The following is a 9,328-nucleotide window of genomic DNA, read 5'->3' as shown; positions in this document are numbered from 1 at the left end:
AGGGGGAGGGTCAGAGCTCTCTGATACTGTGTTTACACTCGATACGTGCCATACTCTGTCTCTCTCTCTCTCTCTCTCTCTCTCTCTCTCTCTCTCTCTCTCTCTCTCTCTCTCTCTGTCTCTCTGTCTCTCTCTCTCTCTCTCTCTCTCTCTCTCTCTCTCTCCCCCCCTAGGGCAAAAGCCTTATTTTATTTTTGCCCCAGCTTTATTTGCCATTGCTGTGCTCAAAGATTACTGAACTCCCAGATGACTTCTAGCATGTTTTCCTATTAGACCAGAATAAAAAAAGCATTAATTACAGGAAGTTAACAGACATACGTATATACGCACAGTATATATTAAATTCAAAGATCATAGTAGAGGCACCCAAAAAGGGTGTAATATACCCCACTGTTCCATCTGTGTTTGGTTCTTTGAAATAGTCTGATAACAAAATGGAGTAGTGGTGTTTTCCAGTGTTTGATTCATAGATGAATCATTACCTTGCTAAAATAAGATGAGAAGCTCCGTTGCAGGCGAGCTGATGCATCCCCTTGACATTTGAAACGCCTTAAAGCTGCTCGAGGGGGCGTGCGTGTGTGGGCGGGTGCTGTGAACCTCGTGTTTCCTCAGAAGCGATAGATGCTGCTGCATTAAGTGGGAATTAATGCATACGGTTGACTGGCCGATGCTACGCACCGCCAACCTGAAAGTTGTAATTCAAAAAACAAACGACTACTGTGCTGCGGCACTCGGCCATTGCGCTTCTCTCTCCCCCGGAGAGATGGCCGTTACAGTTACGTGAATCACCGCGCCTTTCATGGAGCAATCCCAGATTGGGAAGTTTTCGAACATAATAAATATTCCTGACGATCATTACCATTTACAGCTTAGCACACGTTCCATTGGCCTCAATGAATGAGTGTGTTGTACAAAAAGCACTGTCTCAAATTTGAACCAGATAGTAGAAAATTAGGAACAGGTCTACCAGCCATCTGTTCCAGTGAGGTTTCGCTTGCCTCTGCAGTTGAATGTTTGCTTGGGGAGACAGAGGGTAAAGCGAGCTGCTTTGGCAGGTACACCATTGTTTACTCAAGAGACCCGGCTGATGCACCATCAAATAGTGTCTGAGTGCAGATTAAAACAAATTGTCTGACACGTACTGCTCCATCTCAAAAAAGCTGAATGGCAACGCTCAACAAAAAGCAACATTAAACATCAAATATGGCTGCTCCGGCTAAATGAAGTGCCCTATCTGGCTGTATTAAAGGCTGCATCAGAGATATATAGCTCACAGTTATCCCTAAGGGTAATACCGTCAGTTATTGGATAATGCAGTTTGAAAAGCACTTCTGTCTGTTGATAACATCAGCAAAATGCCACTGGTTGAGCTCCAAAATACTGACTGTTAAAGAAAGAGTGAAAATGTTCCCAACAGGGAATAAACCAGCAACTAATGTGTGTGTGTGTGTGTGTGTGTGTGTGTGTGTGTGTGTGTGTGTGTGTGTGTGTGTGTGTGTGTGTGTGTGTATGTGAGACAGAAGATTTGGACTCCCCCCATTTGAACACCCCATGTGTGGCCATGAATAGGGGAGTACAGAGGCCTGTGCCATTGCCGTGGGAACTGGGACTACATTAAACAGTCATTATCCCGAGTGGCTCAAGCCATGTTTTATCTACCAGCATCCCACTTAAGTAACAATGGAGTTTCCAAAGCATATCAAGCAAAAGGGAGATGATGTGCTTTAATTGGCAGAAAGTTTATACCAAAATACCATTGTTGTGACCAAGTAGTCCTCTTTGCAAAAGTTTCAAGTCATTTGCTCAAAGTCTCAAGCAATATGGAGTTTTTTTGGGGGAAGTCGAGTCAAGTGACGTTATGTCAAGTCGAGTCCTTGGTTAAGGCAAGTCAAGTCCCAAATAAAGTAACTTTTTTTACACCCAAGATAAAGCTCTCTTACCGGTTGTATCCAGCCTTTATAAAGAGAAAAGGCATGGTATTAGTAGTTCCTCTTATAAAATACAAAAAGTATTACAATGAATTTAATCTGTATTATAAATGTTGATGGAATTAATGTAATCATGTTTAAAACAGTGAAAGACTGTCAGCCAGACTACAACATCACCGTTACATAAACATGACAGTATTACATTTATATTATTTTATATTTAACAGCTAACATTCAAACTTATGAATTATGCAAGTCATCCGAGTCACCATGCCTCAAGTCAAGTCTTGAGTCATTATCTCAAGTCCAAGACAAGTCGCAAGTCATCAAAACGGTGACGTGAGTCAACTCGAGTCCAAGTCACCAAGTCTGAAGTTCACATCTCTGCAGAATACGCCTGATTTATCTGCTTGATTCACAAAGTGGAGCTGCAGTTGACGAGACTGTCGCATCCCTCCAAATGGAGATGTCATAGATTGGACCTATTTGCCTGAATTACATTTTAGTGTCATGGTTGGACCGTCTACTGAAAGACACGAGAGAGCGCTCAGCTAAGTGTAAGTGGAAACTCTTCCCTCTATCCTCTCCTAAAAGCCACTGAGAAGGCGACATTTAGGCCCAAGAAGGGTGCAGTTTAATGCCATCACATTAAACATGTTCTGGGTTTTACAGTCTTCATACTTCAAACAGCGACATCTCACTGCCTTTTGGGACTGACAGTGTGCCTGGTGCAGCTTTAAATAGAAGACAGTAATGAGCGCCTCTTCTAAAATATGCATCGAGTCCTATTTAATCTTTGCCTTCTTCATATCGCAGCAGCTAGAGGTGAATTATTCTGAACTTTGTTTAACTCAGGCACAAATGGATTTCTCTTGGATGAGCTTGGCTCAAGTAACTGCAAATGAGCCAATAATTGTCTTTTGAAATGTTGTTGGCTATGGGCCAGTTCAGCTAAGAAAAAAAAAAAAAAGACAATAGTGTTACGTATCAATTGCGAGAAGAGCTGCCAAGTAGCAGTTTTATGGAGAAGAAGCTTCCTTGGCTTTAGGGAAGGCACTCTGGTGTTCAATTTAGGGTGTTATGGTGTTGTTATTGTTTTATATGTAGAGCAAGGTCTGGTTTTCCATTGTACTGAAGAATATCTGGGATTAAACGCATGGATAAATGTAGTTTAGTGTTAGTGGTGAAACTTTAATTACAATTTTTTTTGTCTCTGCAGCAGATAAAAGGCAAATATGAAATGTTAACGTCATGTTTCTCATTCATTTTTGATTTGTTACAGGAAGGAATCAAGCTTGTTCTTCATGTCCGCATTTGTTTTCCCTCATGGGCAATAAAATGTCTGTTTGATTCTAGGGCTGTGCTCAATTGAAGAAATTCTTAGTCGACTAACACTCATTCAGTTGTATTGACTAATCAATTAGTTGATTTAATCGACAGATCTGTAAATCTGAGTTTCTCCGCAAAGAGTCATGAAAAGCACCACTTTAATTCTTGTGTTTACCAGAGATGTGCTCGTACGTTTCTTGGAAATAAGTCATTCAGCATGAAAAAAGCATAGAACATGACTAATCAACTAAAGAAATCTAAGTTGACTAAGACCAAAACGACCGATTAGTCGACTAATCGACTAAGAGGGAGCAGCCCTATTTGATTAAAACACATTCACCCCTCAGCTTAAAAAACAAAAAAAATCTTTGTGGTGAAGAGTGCCCCGCAGGTCTCCATTGTCCTGGACATTGTCCACACGCCATAGGAAGCCTATGAAGGCTGGTATTTGGTGCAGGACATTGTCCAACGTGCCATATGCAAACAACACAAAGCAAATGCTTCTCCTTGCTGCCTGACAGGCCAGGTCTTATTACAGTTTGCACAGAATGTTCTGTGCACAGCTCTGTGCCGCGGCCTTGGGAGTCTTTTTGCTATCAGGGCAGGGCCAGACGCCAGCGCAGCTGTTTAATAGTGCCCCTTATGTCCCCGTTGATCCAACTCCACTCACCTGGTGTGAGTCGAACCACTCTTTTCTTTTTTTTTTTTCTTTTCTTCTAATCGACCAGCTTGGACAGACTTTATTTGTTTGTCCTATTGCTTTCCCTTCCAGAAAAAGGGCTCCTCTCTCCACTGGCAACTCTCAAGGCAATGTTTAGGCTCTCAGGTGCATTAGAGCATGACTGCCCCCCCCGGTCACCCTCTTGTCAGTGTGAGAACAAAGCAGCAGCAGCACAAGCGGCAACACAAGCCAGCCCCCAAACCTGCAGCGTACCTACAAATCTCTCGAAAGCTCCGCCTTCCTCTTTTCCCTCCCCTCTCGCCACTTCTGTATCTCTCCACCACTTTTGCTACTATCCTTTCCTATCCCCCCCCCCCCCTTCTCTCTCTGTTTCCACACCACTGGCTCTCTTAACCCTCACACAATCTACCTTCCTAATGCATCTTGCATGTATGTGGCTCTGCTCTTCTTTGGCTTTGCTGCTCTGTGCTGTAGTCTGTAATTGTGAGAGCTCAGCCAAGGACTCCAGTCTTCGAGTGAAAGGGGTCCCCTTGGGCGCCCCCGGTCCTTCACGGAGGGGATTTGGGCTCTGTGGCTGTGTAATTATGCCGACTCCTCTGGTTTTCATTTGTGTGAGCTGCTGTTTATTTGGTTCAATCTGAGTGGGGAGCATCAGACTCAAAGGAGGACGGGAGGAAGGGAGGGAGGGGCTGCAGCTTTTCACACAGCCAGCCCCTGCTAGGATTGTTTTAGCATTCAAGGGGGCGAGGTCTGGCCAGGTACAGTACATATTTATGAGTTTTTACAGCCCTCCTGCACACACATGCACACGCACACACACACACACACACACACACACACACACACACACACACACACACACACACACACACACACACACACACACACTTCGCTCCAACTTAAGATTAAACTTTAACTGGTGTTGTCACACAGTAAATTGTGTTTGCTATTTCAAAAAATATCATACTATATCTGCCACAACTGGTAATCTAAGCTGTGATAAAATGGAGTAAAGCATTGCCCTGAGGTGCACAAGGACACAGGTGTTTCTCAAGGTACAGATGACAAGGTTGCCAGTCCTCCCTGTCAAACTGTATTAGTAAATCAATCTGTCATTGTCAAATCCCCCAAGTTTAAATCTCTATAGAGAGGGTCTCGCCGATGTCCGAAGGAAATGAAAGATGATGCGCGCTCAGTAACATCAAAAGGTTGTCACTTTGTTTGGTTTCTTTATATGATTTGATGCAGGCAGCGGAGGCTGTACTTGAGTGAAAGTCTACAACAATGGATAGAAATTGCCTTTCACTGGTAATGTGCTTCTTTCCAGCATAAGCTGAGAGCTGTGCGCCTTGCCGTGAAAAGATGGAAAGAAATACATTGTTCACATTAATGGTCTTCTAGGCCAGAGTCGGCGTCGAATATTTCCTCTCCCCGTGCATGTTTTGTGCCGTGGTGTCCTTCGGCTGACTACCTACAGTACAAATTTTCTAAGAAAAATCTTCCCAACAGTCGCCGTGGCCGCTTAGACAGTTTGACAGACTGCACGCACAGCTGCTTCTGAGTCATGTGTAGTTGAAGATAGACTCCATCAGATATTGTATTCAGTGGGCGTATACATAAATGGATCTCTCTCACGTATTCTTTCACATTTTAAAGCCCCCTGTGGAAACTTTATCTCTGAACACAGCGATTATCCATCATTGTGATGCCGTTTACTCAATGTTAAAGAGCCGCTCTGTTTGTGCGGCACGTGTGGAGGCCCCAGTCCACTTGGGGCCGCAACATATTTTCTCTCTGTTTATGACTTTATTCACTGGTGTCTTGATGAGTCCAGTGTGATTAACGGAGACGTTTCAGTCTTTTCTTCCTGTGGGTCCCCGTCTATCCATGGGTGATAATTATAGCTGGGGCTGGTTGTAAATACAAGCCGTGCCAGGGGTAGTCGGACCTCATAATGGGGCATCATCACACTTCACCTGGAAAGGAACATAAATCAGAGCCTAAGATAACAAAGGTGTGTCTAAGACAACCGGATGCTGGAGCCCTGCAGCGGTTCAATGACACATCTGTTCAGACTGCAGTCAGGTCAGACCCCGGATCAGGCGTGAAGGACTTTTTTTTTTTCTGCACTTCAAACTCAGATCGAATGGACAAAGAAGAATGAGAGCAGGAAGAAGAGCTACTGCTAGGGCTGCACAATATATAGTTTTTTATATCATCATCGCGATATAATCTGGCGCACTATACACATTGTGAAAGGCTGCAACATGTTGCGATAGAAACTCAAGAGATTATTTTGTTCGTTTGTTTTTTGTTTGTTTGTGTCATTCTTTTTATAGTGGTGCCTTTTTATATTCAATTCAGTGTTCAATTCATTCAAAAAAAGAATGTTGGAAATGATTTCCTTTCATTGTTTCAACAATCTGATGTATTTTAGCGGAATACTGAAAGCAGCCGAAGGGCAGAACTGAGTACACTTTAATATCTGTTTATTTATCGCAAGCGATATTCAACAATGTAATCACATATCGCATATTTTCCTCATATCAGGCAGCCCTAGCTAGAACCATTATTTTCAATATTGATTAATCCGTTGATCTTTTTACTTTGATTAATCAATTCATTGTTCAGGCCATAACATGCCATAAAATAGACCAAACCCCAATTATTACAACTTTACAAAATGGAGAAAAGCAGCCGACCAGTAACAAATGGTTGGCATATGTGCTTAATAAATGACTTAGGTGATTATTGATTAATTGATCATAAAAGTTGTCGGTTCATTATCTGTCAATCAGTTAATCGTGTGTGCACTAGGTAAAAGCAGGCAGGCTGAGAGGAGCAGGATGGAGACATACTGTATGACGCATCGCAGAGAAAGCTGAGGGGGCATGAGGGAGAAGGGAGCTTTACGCTTGAGTTTAGTAAGAGGTCAGCATATGCTAAAAGACTAAACCACAGGCGAGTTTACAGAAGGTCCGTCCTTCCTAATTGATCTATTTTATTAATTTTTTTTGGCACCGTACTCCCCACAGACTAAAAGAGTAGAGGAGAGGGGCGTGATTGCTGTTTTTTTATATAGCTAATGTTTGTGTGTTCTCTTCCACGTTGTTTTCTTAATGGGAGCTCCAGGCAGTCATTGAAGTATTTGTGAGTAAAAAGTAATTAAGATTACAATGGGCTAGCCAGTGTGTAGATGGAGTGGGGGGGAGCGCAACCGACGATGACTTGGCTCCAACTCGCCGCCCTTGTACTCATTCATTAGTGATGCATTGGTTCTCGCTCAGCCCATCCATCTCAGCAGAAACACTGCCTTCATGGACAAAGACAGGGTTGTGTGGATGTGCTCATTATGTTAATAACTCCCCCAGCTTTTAGCTTTTTTTAAGTACAATATTACTCTCTGAAATGTAGTGGAGTAGAAGTAGAAAGTGGCATGAAAAGAAAAGACTCACGTAAAGTATAAGTACCTCGACATTTGTTCTTAAGTACAATACTGGAGTAAATGTACTTAGTTACATTCCACCAGTGTGAGGAGCAGACGTTGCATCTGTAGCATATGGTGAGAGTATGGCTGAATCCTTGAGTGTGACTGGGAGTGTTGTGCGTGCATGTACTACCTAGGAAGCTGAGTGACTCCTTGACTTTCAGTGCATGTACATGTTATTGACTCGAGTGCTTTGCTTGGCCTTGGACAATTGTTAATCATAATTAAATGTTTTTTTCTCTCTCTCTCTCTCTCTCTCTCTCTCTCTCTCTCTCTCTCTCTCTCTCTCTCTGTGTTACTTGTAGCTGGCAGCGGGCAGATGGTACAGATGGACTCCACTAAGTCCGGCTTTGTGGGCTCACAAGTGGAACTGCGCTGCATTTTCGTCAACAGTAACCCGCCGGTCAAGATCTCTCAAGTCACCTGGCAGAAGGTCCTCAACGGTAGCAAACAGAACGTGGCCATAGCCAACCCGGCCCTGGGCGTGTCCGTCCTGCCGCCCTTTAAGGAGCGAGTCACCTTCAAGCAGGCCGCAGTTCGCCACCGCACGCCCTCACTGGAGGACACCACCATCATGTTCTCTGAGCTCCAGCTGTCTGACGAAGCGGCCTACATCTGCGAGTATACCACATTTCCTGCGGGAAACCGGGAAAACACGGTCAACCTCACTGTATTTGGTAAGAACTTTTTTTTCTTACCAAAATTTATTGTTTAAATCCACAACAGCTGTATTTTGAAAGGCAAAGCTGGCAAAAATCTTGTATTTAAGCGAAAGCAAAGGCTCCCTGTATGGATATACATTTTAGAAATTTTAAGACAGAGTTGTCAATTTCCCGTCCAGCGCCCATCTGTGCACCCATGGGCATGCTGGTCTTACACGGAGGTGTGTTCAGGTACATTCTTGGCGTATTGCTATTTTGAGGCAGCGGAAAGTGATCGCGCCAATGACCAACGAAAACTTGGTCTAAAGTCAATAATGCAGCATGTCATTTTTATTTTAACAGCGCTTCAGTAAAATTTTCCTAGGCTCGTGCACAGCGCGCGCACACTGTGCTTGTTAAAAAAGGGCCCAAGGAGTGTTATTGAATGTTATTGCTGGCCTGAAGAGAAGTCAGAAGGTTGTAAATCTTTCACCCCGATTTGGTTTCTCTTCGACTTTAGGCGGACAAAAGACAATTGTTTTGAATCCGATAACACTGGGTCAAACCGACAGCTTCCTTTTCTTTAGTTAAAGGCTAAGAGAACACACTTTACAGCTCTTCAAGGTTACATTGCCACAGGCTTTGTTGTAAAGTAGTTTGAGTTTCTTTGGAAAGCAGATGCTGTTTCTCTGTTCCCTAAAGCTGCTGCAAAATCACGGTTTACAGTAAAAAAAATAAAAATAAAAAAAATAAAAATGTCTGTGATTGGTGAACAGCACCGCCAGCCATTGCATCATTGTTGAGTCTCCCTTACTCCATTGAGGACCTTGTTATGTGTACACAATCAAAGTTGAATTGAAAATCATTTTTGACGTTTTCACGATGCGATGATTGGGGTGGTTTTTATAAAATAGGAAGCCGCTGCAGAGAGCAGTCAATAAAAATGGCAGGTGGGACAGAAATCAATAAGGCCACTTCAGAGTGTGTAATTTGGCTTGAATAATCTCATTTTGTGCGGGATGAAATAATGAGCGCCTAAGAAGTAGTTTATCTTGGCAAGAGGCAGCGTTTCAAAAGGTTGTGCGCTGACTCTGATTAGAGATCTAATTAGAAATTAAGTGTTGGTGTGTTTTTCCATTAAGTCCCAGTAAAAGAAAAAAGCACTTGGCTTAAGTAGTCCCTATTGCCAGAGCATCTTCTCAGCCCCTAGTCCCCATTTTGTGTCACGGAGCCTCCCAGGTCTTTTTTAGGCTTCCTGCGG

At 43.2% G+C, this 9,328-nt stretch overlaps 1 protein-coding gene across 1 annotated transcript in view; it reads left to right on the top strand.

Annotated features, from left to right (window-relative positions):
• nectin1b (nectin cell adhesion molecule 1b) overlaps positions 1 to 9,328 on the top strand; it is an 87,311-nt gene that overhangs the window by 49,810 nt on the left and 28,173 nt on the right. The window contains exon 2 of the mRNA XM_028573858.1: positions 7,732 to 8,103. Within this exon, the coding sequence (XP_028429659.1) occupies positions 7,732 to 8,103 (372 nt within the window). The remainder of the gene's footprint in view (positions 1 to 7,731; positions 8,104 to 9,328) is intronic.

This window comes from Perca flavescens, chromosome 3 (genome assembly GCF_004354835.1).
Source record: "Perca flavescens isolate YP-PL-M2 chromosome 3, PFLA_1.0, whole genome shotgun sequence".
Taxonomy (NCBI): Eukaryota; Metazoa; Chordata; class Actinopteri; order Perciformes; family Percidae; genus Perca; species Perca flavescens.
Note: the sequence above shows the minus strand (reverse complement) of the source record. Positions and strands in the feature narration are given on the sequence as shown.